Raw genomic sequence first — 16,938 nt, 5'->3', positions numbered from 1 at the left:
ACTTTCATCTCCTTCCTCTCTCTTTCCCCCAACTTTGAGCCGCCGCGGCAATGTTTTTCTCAGGCGACGCCTAAATCTACAGCGACCTCCGGTATCTCAATCACCAAACCATGCCTCCCAATTTCTACACTGAATCAACAACAACGAAACAATCATGGTTTCTCGACGAAGACATCTGTGAAGAAAGACTTTAAATTTCCCTGAGCAAGCCATGGATTCATCATCGACGAAATCGAAGATCTCTCAATCACGCAAGACGAACAACAAGTCAAACAAGAAGCATGATTCAAATGGGAAACAACAATCTAACAAGAAACAACAAGAAGACGATGGTGGAGGTTTGAGATCATCATGGATCTGCAAGAATGCATCTTGTAGAGCTAATGTACCTAAAGATGATTCCTTTTGCAAGAGATGTTCTTGTTGTGTTTGCCATGGTTTCGATGAAAACAAAGACCCTAGTCTTTGGTTAGTTTGTGATCCTGAGAAATCAGATGATGTTGAGTTCTGTAGCTTATCGTGTCACATTGAGTGTGCGTTTCGTGAAAACAAAGTTGGTGTTGTTGGTCTTGGGGATCTGATGAAGCTTGATGGTTGTTTTTGTTGTTACTCTTGTGGCAAAGTTTCTCAAATTCTTGGGTAAAGTTTCTTTCTTTGAGGATACATAGTTAGATGTCGCAGTTCTGATCTATTTGCATATGTTGTTGTGCCTTTGTATAACCTATTGTGTGTGTTTATGAAGATGTTGGAAGAAGCAGCTTGTGGCAGCGAAGGAAGCACGTCGGCGTGATGTACTGTGTTATAGGATAGATTTGAGTTATAGACTGCTCAATGGGACTAGTCGGTTTAGTGAATTGCATGAGATTGTTAGAGCTGCTAAGTCTAAGCTGGAAGATGAAGTTGGGCCTCTTGATGGACCTACGGCTAGAACTGATAGGGGCATTGTTAGTCGGCTTCCTGTTGCAGCTGATGTGCAAGAGCTCTGCACTTCTGCAATAAAGAAGGCAGAGGAGGTTTCAGCCAATGCAGCCAGAGGTTAGTATTAGAGATATGTTTATTGCAATGAATCTGAAAGAGAGAGTAATGAAATAAGTTCTTGTATATGTTTTGCAGATTTAGTTCCTGCTGCGTGTAGGTTTCATTTCGAAGATATTGCACCAAAACAAGTGACTCTTCGTCTGATTGAGCTACCTAGTGCTGTAGAGTATGATGTTAAGGGTTACAAGTTATGGTATTTCAAGAAAGGAGAGACGCCTGAGGATGATTTATTTGTTGATTGCAGTAGAACTGAGAGGAGGATGGTGATATCTGACCTTGAGCCTTGCACAGAGTACACATTCCGTGTTGTCTCTTACACAGAAGCTGGTATATTTGGCCATTCGAACGCTATGTGCTTTACGAAGAGCGTTGAGATATTGAAACCAGTGGATGGTAAGGAAAAGAGAATAATTGATTTAGTAGGTAATGGTCAGCCTTCAGATAGAGAGGAGAAAAGTAGCATTTCTTCAAGATTCCAAATTGGGCAACTTGGGAAGTATGTGCAGTTGGCTGAAGCTCAGGAGGAAGGCTTGCTTGAAGCGTTTTACAATGTAGATACTGAGAAAAGTTGTGAGCCGCCAGAGGAAGAATTGCCATCTCGACGGCCGCATGAGTTTGATCTAAATGTAGTTTCGGTGCCAGACTTGAATGAGGAGTTCACTCCTCTACCTGATTCTTCTGGAGGTGAAGACAATGGAGTGCCGTTAAATTCGCTTGCTGAGGCTGATGGTGATGAGCATGATAACTATGATGATGATGTGTCTAACGGTAGTCGGAAGAACAACAATGACTGCTTGGTTATATCAGATGGAAGCGGTGATGATACTGAATTTGATTTCCTCATGACCAGGAAGAGGAAAGCAATTTCAAACAGTAATGACTCAGAGAACCATGAGTGTGACAGTTCGCCGATTGATGACACTCTGGAGAAATGTGTGAAGGTAATCAGGTGGCTGGAGCGTGAAGGCCACATTGACAAAACATTCAGGGTCAGGTTCTTGACATGGTTCAGCATGAGGTCAACCGCTCAGGAGCAATCCGTTGTGAGCACATTTGTGCAGACTCTAGAGGATGATCCAAGTAGCCTTGCTGGCCAGCTTCTCGATGCATTCGCTGATGTTGTCTCCACCAAAAGGCCAAACAATGGAGTAATAGTCTCACACTAATCAGCTTCTTTATTCAACCAACATTCTTTCTTAGTACGAATAATATGATTAGAACAAAATAGTCCATGATTTCTCTAACGTGGATTCGGATATTTATAATCAATTTGGACCACAGGATTGACCACATTGCAATCTATTTGGATTGGGTTTTAGATTTAGGATTTGACGTAAAAAAAATGACTCATGACGGCAAGTCTTTTGCCTCTGTTCCATGTTTCTGTTTATTATCTATAAAACTAAAGAGGTCATGTGAACCAACCGTCTGTTGTGTACTCACTATGACCTGTTTTGGTCAATTTTCAAACTCAATTGATTACATCACGTTTCTGTTATTGTTTTTAAGCAAAAGCAGTTATTTTTAGCAAACCAAATATAAAATATCGGTTGAACGATACACTTTGCGCAGAGACAAGAGCTTCCTTCTATTTGAGTAAGCACTTTCCACCTCCAGCTTCCAATATTTAAAGTTTATCCAAAAAATGGTTAATCTCCATTATATGTTAGCTGCTGGGTGAAAGACAGCCATGCTTTAGGTCTTGCAATAGCCCCGAAAATATCATGCGCCTCGGCTGCAAAGATGACCCTATTCATCTTGAGGCTATGAATAGAGTCCATTGCATTGCCCAAGTCAGACACATAAGCATGACCTCTTTCTTGTTGTTCACACCACAAAAAACTATTCTACTATGAATAATGGCCTTGCCACTCTCATCTCTAACCACCTATGCACCTCCACCCACTTTATTCATGTTAGACCAAGAGAGAGCAATATTACACTTAACTCACTGTTTTGGAGGTCGAACCTACCTCTTGTCATTCGTTCTGGTTTCAGTACCATTCTCCTCCTCCACTCTCTTAGAAACATTTGTGACAAGAACCACTCATCCACTTCCTCCAAAACTTTCTCCATGGTATCATGCGGACTGAAACATAAGCCTTCAAAGAAAACATTGTTCCTATTTTTTGAGAGACGCCACAAGATCCATGGGAAACATCTTTTAGTCCTTAGATCCAGTCTTTTATCAATAAAGATCTCATACAAGAATTGGAAGTTAGCATATAAAGAACTCATATTAAAACCAAGTCTTGGAGTAGGGATCCCCGAGAGGGCCCATACATGTCTTGCCAGGGAGCAAGTGAAGAGCACATGATTGGTGGGTTCTGTCTCTTCACCACAAGTCTGACATCTCACATCAATCTTCATTCCACTGTGAGCACACCACTTAAAGCTCTCCATTGAAATATTCTGACCAATTGGCGCTGTTTGGATAGACCAAATTATTTACTTCAACTTATTGAGAGATGGCTGCATTCTGGCTTGTTGCAAAAACTCAGCATTGTTTACATTGCAAGCAAGCAAATAGCCCGTTTTAACTGAATAATCTTCACTCTCAGTGTTCTCTCCCACACATAAAATCATCTCTATCCACCAGTGGTTTTTGCAACAAAATGGAAGTTTTAGATGGTATTATATATTGGAGGGAACCTTTATTTGAGGGTTGTTTCACAAGTAATATAGTTGTGGGATATTTTTGTTAAGATTCTTTACTTGAGGGGTTAAAATGGATCTACCAATACTTGAGGGATTTTATTCACTAAAATCCATATCCTGTAGAAATTCGACTTTGATAAGATTTGTTTTGAAATATTAAAGTTAACTTTTTTTTGGGAAAGAAATCATAATACTCTTGTTCGGGTTTTCTATTGTAATTTAGATTTAAGAAGATTTTAAGTATAGAAGGAAGTCATTTTGTCGTGGCTGGTGAGCATGTTTGATGCTTGTAATTTTTCATTTATTTATGGTCAAAACGTGTGTGATTTTTTTTTTGTTTTTTTTTTTTTTTTGTTGAAATGTTAAATTGATATAGCAACAAAAAAGGTGAAGTAATTACAAGTGTTTAGAGAAAGTTTTGTAAAGCTGGGACAAACTTATTGAGGAACAAATACTCCCTCCGTTTCATAAAGAGTGTCGTTTTAAAGTTTTATTTTTGTTTCACAAAGAGTGTTGTTTTAGGTTTTCAATGCAAAATTTAATGATTTTTTATGTTTTATGACTATTAGTATTCTGCATATTGTTTTACTATTGGGCAGATTATGTTTAGGTATATAGTTAATGATGTTTTAGTTTAGAAAAAACAGAAAATTAAATGTTTTCTTAATCTGTGTGCAAAACTCTAAAATGACACTCTTTGTGAAACAGAGGGAGTATAAGAGAAGAGACCAAGAGTTTGTCGGGAAACCAACAACAGGGCATAGTCACGTCCGGGGGTGTAGTCTGGTCCAGCATTCCAAGAGGGGGCTGGGTGTGTTATGTGGATGACTTCTCAGGCTTTTAATACAAACGTGTGTGATTTTTCATTTATCTCTGGTCAAAAATGTGTGTGATTTTTCATTTATTTATGATCAAAGACGCGTAAGAGTTTTTATCTAAGAATAAATAAATGTATATATAATAGAATCTAGAGATACCCCAATAATAATACAACATTCTTATTTTTATCCTAAATTTCTTTTATCTTAAGTAATTACAAAATTTTAAGATAGAAAGCAACTATATATATCTTTCAGTAGGCATAGAGAGGGAGCTTTCAGGGTTTTTGTTTCAGCAACTGAAGTAAATTTGGTTAAGAGTTTATTTTCAATCATTTTCCGCTTTCTTCACTAATCAAATTGTTTTATGTCCAGAAAAATCGAGAGTCAGTCTTGGTGTAACATAATGTAAATATTCAGAAGTTGAGTTTTTCAAAATCTGAATCCACGGTTTTCAAAAAATTATTATGGTAAAACAACATCCTCTAAACTACATTTTGTTTTTCCCAAACTGTAATAACATTTATTTTACATTAACATGTCACATCTTATGTAGAATAATAGCGTTATTTGTATATAAATAAATATGAGAGGATCCAATGTCACATTTGGGGTTATGCATCATATTTTTTTTTTTCTCTTTATTAATTCGGTTTCAAGCTCAATAACTGAACAATAGTTTTGTTTTATGTATGTGGCATGACATAGTTGAGACATTATGTGATGAATAATCTATATCCTTATATAATAAATCATAAGTCAATTCTAAAAAAACTAACCCTCTCTAATTGACAAGTGGCTTAAGTCTCAAATTTTAGTCTTTCACTTTTCTAAAGGTAAACGGTAAACCTAATTATTTGAGAAGAAAAAAGAAAAAATCAATAAATAAAAAAAGATGAATCAATCGTTTCTTCAACTGCTCCACGATCTCTTCTTCCTGTGACTAATATAAGTCTCACTTCACAAAAAAATCAAAACCTCTATTTGCTTCCTCTTCCCATCAAAAGCCAAAAATTCAATCATCTAGATCCACGGAGAAAACGAATGAGGCGAGATTGAATTGAAAGAAAACGAAGGAAATGAAACTGTTGGCAAAAAAGTATGATTCTTCACTATGGAGGAACCTAAATTATGATCCAGATAACGTGGGCATTAGTTTTGTCTATCAACTGTTTGTCAAAATGCATGACAGAAAACTTTAATTTGTTATGTTTTTAATATAGAACCACTTAGTTGACGAACTAAATTAGATATCTATTTTCTGATGCTTTTTGTTTGTTGTGGCCAAAATTTTGCAGAGAAGAAAGAGAGTGACAATGAAATCAACAAAAAGTCTCAGCATTCAAGTATAAAATCAGAGAAAGTCTTAGCTTTAAATTTAAAGTAGATTGTTTGTGGCGATATTCTGTTATCAATTCCTTTGAACTCTTTTCTTTCCAGGTTTTCCAATAATGTTTTATGTGTATAGCTCTCATTAATAAATCATTTTTGCATACTGTAGCAAATTCTAGAGTTAAAAGGCATGTCTAATCCTCCAAAGTTTGTTTTTATGAATAAATCTGAACAGTTTTTATTCCATTTCTCCCATAGACTTAGATCTTTGGTTATGATATTGCATTCAGATGTATTAATCTTTAATACCTAACTCTTATTGTAAAATTGTTTACCTTACTATTACACATTTGACATTAAAAGTTTTTAATATTTACTAATGAATACTACAATTGCTCAATACATGAAGTCTTTGATTTCAACCTTCACAAACAAGAGCGTCAAGATTATGATTGTTTTAGAAAAATTATTCAAAACATCATCGTGCTATTATGAATAAGTTAATGGTCGTTTGACCCGTACTTCGTACGGGCTTAACACTAGTATGATTATAAGAGCGTAGTGTAAATGCGGAAGGATAACTAATTACATTTATGCGTTCTTATAATCGTATCGAGGTTACTCCTTTCATATAATCCCGACTACTTCAGGCTGCATATATATAACAGAATTATTATTTAGGGTCTAAATGGTAACCGAGAAATCTGGCTGAATTCAGCTGAATTGCTGAATCTGGCTGAATTTTTAGTGATTTTCAGCTGAATCTGGCTGAATTTTTAGTGATTTTCAGCTGAATCTGGCTGAATTTTTACATTTCTAAATGGTAACTGCTGAATCTAGCTGAATTATTTTGTGATTTTTGGTACCATCTGTCAAAATAATTAAGACTTTAACTGAAAAAATATCATCAAATAATTATGAATATTAATAGAGTACAAAGAAGATATCTAAATAAAATAAATAAAATCATCAAATGGTCTAATTAATTGTTATACTAATAAATAAATACTAAATTATCTAAACTTATTACAAATATAAATAATTTTTGAACTATTAAAAATAGGTGCTTTTGCAAAAATGCCACTTTTTCAATGTCATTTTTCAAAAATACCCCTTTTTTAAAACCTTATAAAAAATGCTCTTAAAAATATAAGATTTACCCAAATATGTATGTAATATTATTAAAACATACACAAACTACATTTCTATGTATCTAAAATCTTATAAATACTTTATAAATACCTTATAAATGCATTTTAAATACCTTTAAAAAACCTTTAAAATATCTTGTAAAACCTTTGAAAAACCTTAAAAATCCTTTAGAATAACTTGTAAAACCTTTTAAAACACCTTATAAAACCTTATAAATACTTGGATCGTGTCTTCAAGTAGTAGTTACAATCCATAAGTACCTTATAAACCTAATAAAACTTTATAAAAATTTCAGATTTAAAAAGGGGCATTTTTGAAAATGGACATCTAAAAAGGACATTTTTGAAAAGGGGCACACCAAAAGGAGTATTTTTAACAATTTCCCTTAAAAATATGTAAATAATTAATGAAAGAAGCTTTGTCAAAGCATTATTGGAAGATTAATTTAAAAAATTAACATGATAATATAATAAGATTATATAACTGTGTTTTTTTTTTAATTGTTATCTAGTAGTTTAATCAATAATATGACCTGGAAAATTAAGAAAATTATTAAAAAAAATCTATTTTAAATAATATTTTAGCATAGGTGTGAGTTGTTTTTATGAAATTTTTAAAATTATTTTAAATTATCTAAAAATTAATAAAATTATCCAAAATCATCTATAGTTATCCGAACATGAATTCGCTTCTTGCCTATTTTATTAGTGGTTTAATGTATTTGAATTATTCATATATCGCATCTGTATAATCTGATTTATTTTAAAATATAAATTTGATGTGTAATTTTTGATAATCCAAAATATATCAATTCGATGTGTGTACACGTTATTATCCAAATTTTTACCAGAAATGACTGTATCTACATATCTGTTGGTATTAAAAAAAACTGTTGAATCTAGCTGAATTCAGCTGAATTTAGTTTTATGCAAATGGTGACTGCGGAATTGCTGAATCGGGCTGAATCCAGCTGAATGTTTTTTTTTATGTTACCATTTAGACTCTTAGTAATCAAGTTTGAAATCGTTACTAATACTAAAATAAACAAAAAAAATATAAAGACTAATTCCAAACGTAAACACATCAGATTTTCTGATATTTTGTATTATACCCAAAACGATGTCGTATTATAACAAATAAAAAAAAACGCTTCGAAAAAGTTTTATCTTTAAAAGAGTTAGCGATCAAATTATCACAGACCGCTAGTTTCTTTGCCACTCTCTCTTGTAGCAAGCAATGCCGCTTCTCCATCCTCAGTCGTTGAGGCATGCTTGTTTCGAGTTTCAGACTCAAAGAAGCAATTCTACAAAAAGATTGCTTCTTTCTCACAAGTTTCTCCAATCTCAATCTTCCATTATCTCTATCTCCAGGACAAGAATCCTCAAACGGGTCTCTCAGAAACTCTCTATAGCTAAAGCTGCTTCAGCTCAAGGTTATAAAGTTTGTTCCTTTTCCCTATTTATCAGCTTTTGAGGGTTGGTGTTATTTCTTCTGATTGTGTAGTTCTGACATTTTAACTTATGCATTTTGGACAGCTAGTAGTAGTATTGGTGAGAGTGTTGACAAAACATCAGAAAAAGATGTGTTGAAGGCCTTGTCTCAGATTATTGATCCTGATTTTGGGACAGATATTGTTTCTTGTGGTTTTGTGAAAGATTTGGGGATTGATGAAGCTTTGGGTGAGGTAATATTATACTTTCTTCTTCACCAAATTGTTCTGTTTTAGATTGTTTGTTCAAGTCTGAAGCATGTTTGGTCTTCTATTAATGTAGGTTTCGTTCCGGTTGGAGCTGACAACACCGGCATGTCCTGTCAAGGACATGGTAAATGACATAAACCAAACATATAACTAAGGATTTTGGAGCTCATATCATATCCTTAGTTATATGAGCAATGAATCAGTTTTTTTTTAGTGAATCCTAGTTATGTTTGTTTGATGGATTATTAATGTGAGAGAATACAATAATTTTGTAGTTTGAGAACAAGGCAAATGAGGTTGTTGCGGCGCTTCCTTGGGTGAAGAAGGTCAATGTGACAATGTCAGCACAACCAGCCAAGCCCATATTTGCAGGGCAGCTTCCCTTTGGATTATCAAGAATTTCGAACATTATCGCTGTTTCTAGTTGCAAGGTACATATATCTTCCAATGAATTTCTTTTCTTTGTAGCTCTTGATATTTCTTTTTGAACTGAGGTTGTTCTCAAAGTAGTCATGGTGAAGTGATATGAATAAGATGTCCTGTACTGTATTCTTTGTTCAAGTTTTTTGGAAGCCAATCAATAGATATAGTTTTCTATAACATAGCTGTTTTTTCACGAACCAGGGAAGATAGAAACGAAACAGTATCTGGTCTTTATTTCTACCATCCTTTTAGTTCATGACACGCTGTTGTTAGATAAACATTTCAGGGTGGTGTTGGAAAATCAACAGTAGCTGTAAATCTTGCTTATACATTAGCTGGTATGGGTGCTAGAGTTGGTATCTTTGATGCTGATGTCTATGGTCCAAGTCTACCAACCATGGTTAATCCTGAGAGCTGTATATTGGAAATGGTAATATTCTCTGACTCACCTTGTGATAGCAGTAATTCAAAGGACTAAATTTTTCGAGTTTTGAATATGTTCAATAGAACCCGGAGAAGAAGACCATCATTCCAACAGAATACATGGGGGTCAAGCTAGTCTCATTTGGATTTGCAGGACAAGGACGTGCTATAATGAGAGGTCCTATGGTGTCTGGTGTTATAAACCAACTCCTTACAACAACTGAATGGTTTGTTCATTTCATTAAAATCATGACTTCATGCTTTTCCAGAAAATTTCATGATCTTTAAGGGTAATTTGATCCAGGGGAGAGCTGGATTATCTTGTTATCGACATGCCTCCTGGAACTGGCGACATTCAACTGACCTTATGCCAGGTTCAGTTTTGAAAATTATATAATGAATATTAATTGCTTTTGCTAGATGCTATGGCTAATATTCTTGGTATCAGGTTGCGCCATTGACAGCAGCGGTAATTGTCACCACCCCACAAAAGTTGGCGTTTATTGATGTTGCGAAAGGTGTACGAATGTTCTCAAAACTGAAGGTTTTATCCCTGTTCCAGACTTTCATCAGAAAATCTTCTTTTTCTTTTATATGGAGCTTGTGAACTTGCTTTTCTTCTCTACTTTGTAACAAACAGATATGAACTTCCGAGATTTATTTCCTGTTTGCTTTTACGGAGTAGGTGCCTTGTGTTGCTGTTGTGGAGAATATGTGCCACTTTGACGCTGATGGGAAACGTTATTACCCTTTTGGGAAAGGTTCAGGTTCTGAGGTAGCTGACTTATACCATCTCTTAGTTTTACTTGAAGAATCAAAAACGATAATTTCAACAGCGAAATGTACATTAAGCACATTTAGGTAACTTCTGACAATACATCTCTGGCTGCAGGTTGTCAAGCAATTCGGCATACCTCACCTCTTTGACCTCCCCATTAGACCGACGGTAACTATATAAATGATATACATTTCTATGAAACAGCATAGTTTAGTTAATGAAAAAGCCATTTTGATGTCCCTGGAATGTTCATCTCATTCTTTTGCTGGTAGTTTTGTTATCAGGTGATTGAACAGTAATACTACTGGACTTATTGTTCTAACTTCTGAACAGTTTTCTTTAACACTCCTTTTGATTGTTAGTTATCTGCTTCGGGGGATAGCGGAACTCCTGAAGTGGTGTCGGACCCTCTAAGTGACGTTGCCAGAACCTTCCAGGATCTTGGTGTATGTGTAGTGCAACAATGCGCCAAGATACGTCAGCAAGGTAACAAAAAGAAAACCATTAATTCACATTGAACCCTCCTAATATAAAGTTATTATGCAAGAACTATGTTAAGACTAAGAAAAATCTTTCTTTCTCTTTATAGTTTTAATACATGATTTAAGTTAAAGACTCTCTCTCTCTCTTTTATGTGCATTGTATGTTTATTATAACAGTATCGACGGCTGTGACATACGACAAATATCTCAAGGCAATTAGAGTGAAGGTACCAAACTCAGACGAAGAGTTCTTACTGCACCCTGCAACCGTCAGAAGAAATGATCGATCTGCACAAAGCGTGGTATATGAAAGACATTCAACTCGAGAATCCGCTTCATCCTAAAGCTTCTTTTTTCAACTACTTAAAACCAGAATTTAATGTGTCAGTGTTTGGATCTTTGTTAAACAGGATGAATGGACTGGAGAGCAAAAAGTTCTATATGGGGATGTAGCAGAAGATATCGAACCTGAGGACATACGACCAATGGGAAACTACGCTGTCTCGATAACCTGGCCCGACGGGTTTAGCCAGGTATAAATAATACAACTTTAGAAATCATAATCAAAACTTTTAAAAAAAAACAAAGATTACCAAAAGATGTGTATGAGTCTTGGGTTTGGTTCTTGTGTAGATTGCTCCATATGACCAGTTGGAAGAAATTGAACGGCTAGTAGATGTTCCTCCATTGTCTCCGGTCGAAGTCTGATACTCCGAACGATATTTTTTCCCTTTACGATCTCTCTCGAAGATGAAATTTGTATATTCATATTGAGAGCATTGTTATGAATCTTACAATGATGAAAAAATGGTTATTGTAAGCTTTTATTTTACCTTCTATAAACTACAGTTATACCCACAGGTTTTGGACTAGATCTTGATTTGTCTATAACTCTATTAGCTAACCATAACATCATTGCGAATTGCGATTGAAAGTAACGTTTAGGTTTGTTCTAATCGCAAACGCGATAACCCTTTCACCAAGGCATTTGTGTGGATGTGGGACGTATAAAAGAAGTTGGATATCATTTTCGTTATCAATGATGATAACTTTTGATCTCTTTCAAACAGTTGAGAGTGGACCATGTAGTGAAAAAAAAAAAAAAACGTTTGTTTCACCAAATAACACATTAAACCGGTTTTATTGTTGCATAGTAAACCGAAATACCATGCAAAAAAGAATGGCAATAAAATTATTTTCTTTTGTCAACCTTATATTTAATTTTTTTTTTAATTTTTTTTAAAGGTTGTCCAATGAATCTGAAAAACAAAAGACTTTATAAAAGAAGAGAAAATTAGAAATAAATGAGCTCTAAAAAAAAGTTTGACCATATACATTTTTTTTTTTTAGAATGTCACTTTAGAGTAAAATACCCCTACTCTCTATTTTAAGCATTTTTTGAATGATTTTACCAAAAAAACATGTAGATATACAAGATTATAGATGATTTGAAAAAAAAAAATTGATGATTTAGTTGAAAAAAGTTGATTTTTTTATGGATAAAGTTTCGTCTAAAATTATTAGAATATGTTTTCTAGCGTTCTACGAATATCAGAATTTATATTCTAAACTTTTGTACATGGTTTACGAAAATCAGAGTTTGTATTCTAAATTTTTGTACATGTTCTACGACTTTTAGATTAGATACATGTTCTAACAAATTCAGAAGACCGGAATACAATTTCCAAAAATTCTTAGAACATGTATTCTACGCTTTTCTTCATGTTCTAATTTTAGTCAGAAAATCTATTCTACGATTTATAACATGTTCTAAAAACGTTAGAAAACGTATAGTTATTTTAGAATCCGTTTTCTAATATTATATAGATTTCAATTTCTGAAAAGTTTTAGAATTCCTAAATATAGAAAGTGAATCTTTCAAAAAGGAAACTGAATATTTATTAAATATTACGTTTTTATTGTTTAGAATACGATCTGAGGATAGTTAGAATACGTATTCTAATATTTTCAGATGAAAAAAAAAATAAAAACGAAAATCTAGAGGGTGAAATCTTTTTTTAGCCCTAATCGTCAAAGTCTTCTTCTTTCACTTCTTCCTTTTAAGTCCACGTTGAAATGTTAGACTAATTTGGTAGATTTGTCGTTGTTTTTCCCCGTTCTGTGCCACATTTTGTCATTTGGTATATACCCATATGTTGATGATGTGTATACAACTGCCACTTGGAGATCATTATATGAAGAAACTATTAATCCAATAGGTGTTCCTGAATTGGATTAGCACATGTGTGGCAGTTGAGAAGAAAGTATAATATGTTTATACTGTCGGTCTAATGAGGATTCCCAACCACGTTGTGGTAAAGAAGGTCATAATCGAGTAACATGTGATGTAGCAATATAAGGTTTGTGATCGTGATCTGACTACTAGTTTAAAACTTAAGTATAGATTCCCTACTTTTATATTTTGTTTTGATAATTGTTTTCTTTATCTTTTTCAGGATTATGTTGCAACTGCTCTCATTGAACGTTTCTAGTTACCACTATATGGATTTTGAACTTCTTTCTCATTTCATGATTATTTTCGCATTTTTTATTTCAGATTTGAATTTCCTAGTACTCTATGTTTGAATTTTTGTTCTCATAATTGGAATCCCTACTACTCTTATGTTCGTGGTTTTGCTTTGAGTTTCGGATTGACTTATCACTAAATTAAGTATATACAGTATAAGTTCCAAGACCAATTTAACATAATTTAAAAAGAAACGTAAGAACCATAGTCTCAAGTCTCAACCTACCAAGAGGAATTTTCATTTAGTTTATTGTTTATCGATGAGGGAAGTTGATATGTTGTGTTTTTTTCGGTTTTGAGTCTTTGTTTTCTTTCCTACATCATATGTTTTATAGAGTCAAAGTGTGTTTTTAGAGTATTTTTGTCTTTTATCGAGTCTTTACAGATTTTAGGTTGCTTTGGAGGAAAACGAGCTGTTTTGGGTTATAAACACACTTTTGGAGATGTAGTTTCGTTTAGAAGTGTCATACGTTTGGTCTCAGATGGAATACTTCACACCGTTAGATCTTTCTGAATTTTTGACACAAGCTAGATGAAGATGTTAGCTTGATTTTCCAAGTGGTTTAAAGGAAATCTAACGGTGCATTCAAGAGTTATACCCAAATTAGTGAAGACAGGTCAATCTGGCGAAAGAATGAGGGTATCTGAATTATGTAAATAAAATAGGAAATATTTTTTAAAAAATTTTGTTAATTATATTTTCGAAAATATGAGGGTAAATTTGGGTTTTGATTTTTAAAAACCTATTTCACCAAACTTTTTATATAAAAGTATATATGGACATTTATCCATTAAAACATCATTTATTTCTAATTTTCCCAACAAATCTAGAGATTGGAATAAGAATTATATGATGAATTGATGATTATGGCACAAAACACGTGTGTATGGATAGATATGATCGTTGATAATGCTAACGACATTTATGTCGCGGACAAGGAGAGTAGGAACCGGCTTTTAAAGGCAAAAGGCAATTTGTACTCTCTAGTCTCTACTCTTCAACTCTCATTTTCCTCATTTATTATTTTATTTTCATTTTCTCTCTTTTTCTTTTTATTCTAATGATTGTAACAATTACTTATCGCAAGTTTTTTGAGACCTTATGATTTGTGAAACGAGCTTATATTTTAGGACAACTTAAGATATATGAATCAATTTTATGAATCAGTTTGACAATTAAAAGATATAAAAAAAGAGTTAAAAGTTAAAATCACGTAAATGATAAAAACGAGATAAATTGTTAAAAATGCCCCTTTTTCAATACCCCTTTTCAAAAATGCCCCTTTTGAGAGTCCATTTTTAAGTTTGCCCTCTTTTAATTTTTAATGACCATTTTACCCTTATTTGAAACAAAATTAGGTCCACAAAATACAAAATATTTTTTGGCGGGAAAAGTGATCCTGCAATTTTCCCGCCAAAACACTTGTAAAAACCTTTAAAATACCTTGTAAAATTTTCCCGTAAAAATTTTTCCCGCCAAAAATTTTTTTTTGCGGGAAAAGTGATTCCGCAATTTTTTTGCCGAAATTTTTTTGGCGGGAAAAATTTACAAGGTATTTTAAAGGTTTTACGGAGTATTTACAAGTGTTTTGTAAGGTTTTACAATGTATTTTAAAAGGTTTTACAAGGTACTTATAAGGTTTTATAAGGTATTTATAACTTGTAAAACCTTGTAAAAAACTTGTAAAACCTTATAACTTGTAAAACCTTATAAAATAGTTTGTAAAATCTTATAATATCTTATAAATACTTTATAAATACGTTGTAAAACCTTTTAAAATACATTGTAAAACCTTATAAATACCCTGTAAAAACTCTTTAAAATACCTTGTAAATTTTTCCCGCCAAAAATTTAACGCCAAAAAATTTGCGGAATCACTTTTCCCGCAAAAAAAATTTTTTGGCGGGAAAATTTTTTGGCGGGAAAAAATTTTACGGGAAAATTTTACAAGGTATTTTAAAGGTTTTACAAATTTTTACAAGTGTTTTGGCGGGAAAAATTGGGGGATCACTTTTCCCGCCAAAAAATATTTTGTATTTTGTGGACCTAATTTTGTTATATTTCCTTATATATTTACGATATCTTTTATTAAAAGAAGGGTAATTTAGTCATTTTGTACATAAAAGGGGTATTTTTAAAAATGGACATCCAAAGGAGGCATTTTTGAAAAGGGGTATTGAAAAAGGGGCATTTTTGTGAGTCTCCCTAAAAACGATTATACTATATAAGTGTAACGTTTATGTATAAACATTGAGGTAACTTGTTGTGTATGAAGATGGTGTCCGAATCTGGTTTTGGTTCAAGAGACTAAAAACTAGAGTTGGTGGTTTTTTAAGAATGTTGTTTAATTGTTTCAATTCTTTAATTCATAAACATTCTATTCAACGATGCATATAATGTTTGAACAATATATATATAAACGTAACAAAGGTTTTTGTTCCAATAAGTTTTACATTTCATTAAATAGAAATTGTGGTGTATGAAATGCAACCTAATTGTAACTAGGATTTCCAAAAGTTAACTCTCTAAAAGTTTACAATCAAATGGACTAATTTGGGTAAAGCAGAAAAAAAGATGTGAGTGGAGAAGGTAAGGAGGAAAAGTTGGTCGTACACTTTTTTCTAGTTTCTTCTTTTTTTGTCATTATACATTGATGATTGATCACTACACGACGAAACCAAGCTTTTTGCCTTTTTGTAATTATTCAAAAACGAAATTATTTGGTCAAATAAGTATTCTTTTTGATTTGGTCGAAAAGTCAAATAAGTATGCTATACTGTTCTTGCGGATAATCGCTTTGCCTCTCGTCTAAGTTATTATCTTCAAATAAATCCTTATGGACGTACGTCTAAGATATTTATTTATTTATTTATTATTTTTTTGATAAACCCTATCGGCTATTTGGTCGGCTCCGGTAGGAACGCACCGAGGTGCTACATAATGGACTGGTCCACCGTGTTAACGGTTAGGTCCTTACGGACTACCACTCTACCTATCTCGAGTTTGGAATGCCTTCCGACTAAGTGCCAGGGAGTAGTCAGGCCGTCTGCATTTCTGGCTATCAGATAAACCAATTGGACCAAAGCCCAACTGACAGACTTCCCAAACAAATATATTTTTATTTACAGGGAGAATCGAATTCAGGTTTTGGAGTTTCACCCTTTTTTAAAGCTTTCTCTGCCACTGACCACGGATGCTTGGGCACGTCTAAGATATTTAGCTACACAATTTATTTTTTTAGCTATATAGATCACTCTACACAAATACGATTCTTTTGGTGAAATAGACCACTTTCTTTATACGTTAGTGGTTTTTTCATCCCAAGAAAATGGACGAAAAATAGAGTGATTCGACTTTGGTGAAGGAATAAAAAAAAAACACGAAGAAGAAATCTATACATGCAAACACAACACCTAAAAGCAATTCTATTCGAACTAATTACACATTTACTCTAAATCAGTAATTATCAAAATATTGGAAAATTTAAATTTCAATCCTATTTCTGAATTTAATGTAGAATAATAATTGGTCCAAATTTGGAAGAAGAAAATGAAAAGGTATGGACAAAACCAAACTTTTGGGGTCTGGTCCTTCAGATTCCTCATGT

General features: G+C 33.4%; 2 protein-coding genes and 1 long non-coding RNA gene across 3 annotated transcripts; all 3 read left to right on the top strand.

The window, feature by feature from the left end:
• LOC9321712 (VIN3-like protein 1) lies at nucleotides 1-2,397 on the top strand. The gene is made up of 3 exons (XM_021030836.1): nucleotides 1-639; nucleotides 743-1,035; nucleotides 1,114-2,397. The coding sequence occupies exons 1-3, from the start codon at nucleotides 212-214 to the stop codon at nucleotides 2,202-2,204; spliced, it is 1,812 nt and encodes a 603-aa protein (XP_020886495.1). The 5' UTR covers nucleotides 1-211; the 3' UTR covers nucleotides 2,205-2,397.
• A 5,642-nt stretch (nucleotides 2,398-8,039) lies between these two features.
• LOC9321711 (fe-S cluster assembly factor HCF101, chloroplastic) lies at nucleotides 8,040-11,675 on the top strand. Its single transcript, XM_002885599.2, has 14 exons — nucleotides 8,040-8,430; nucleotides 8,534-8,682; nucleotides 8,771-8,821; nucleotides 8,973-9,128; nucleotides 9,407-9,550; nucleotides 9,628-9,770; nucleotides 9,848-9,917; nucleotides 9,992-10,087; nucleotides 10,229-10,318; nucleotides 10,436-10,489; nucleotides 10,684-10,807; nucleotides 10,981-11,105; nucleotides 11,214-11,336; nucleotides 11,437-11,675. Exons 1-14 carry the CDS (start codon nucleotides 8,235-8,237, stop codon nucleotides 11,509-11,511), a joined length of 1,596 nt encoding a protein of 531 aa, XP_002885645.1. The 5' UTR covers nucleotides 8,040-8,234; the 3' UTR covers nucleotides 11,512-11,675.
• Nucleotides 11,676-13,115: 1,440 nt separating this feature from the next.
• Nucleotides 13,116-13,474, top strand: LOC110229834. The gene is made up of 2 exons (XR_002333201.1): nucleotides 13,116-13,163; nucleotides 13,260-13,474. It is a non-coding gene; the product is annotated as an uncharacterized LOC110229834 (long non-coding RNA).
• The last annotated feature ends 3,464 nt before the right edge of the window (nucleotides 13,475-16,938 follow it).

Source organism: Arabidopsis lyrata (genome assembly GCF_000004255.2).
Source record: "Arabidopsis lyrata subsp. lyrata unplaced genomic scaffold ARALYscaffold_3, whole genome shotgun sequence".
NCBI classification, from domain to species: domain Eukaryota; kingdom Viridiplantae; phylum Streptophyta; class Magnoliopsida; order Brassicales; family Brassicaceae; genus Arabidopsis; species Arabidopsis lyrata.
The sequence above is the reverse complement of the archived record's forward strand: the minus strand, read 5'-3'. Positions and strand labels throughout refer to the sequence as shown.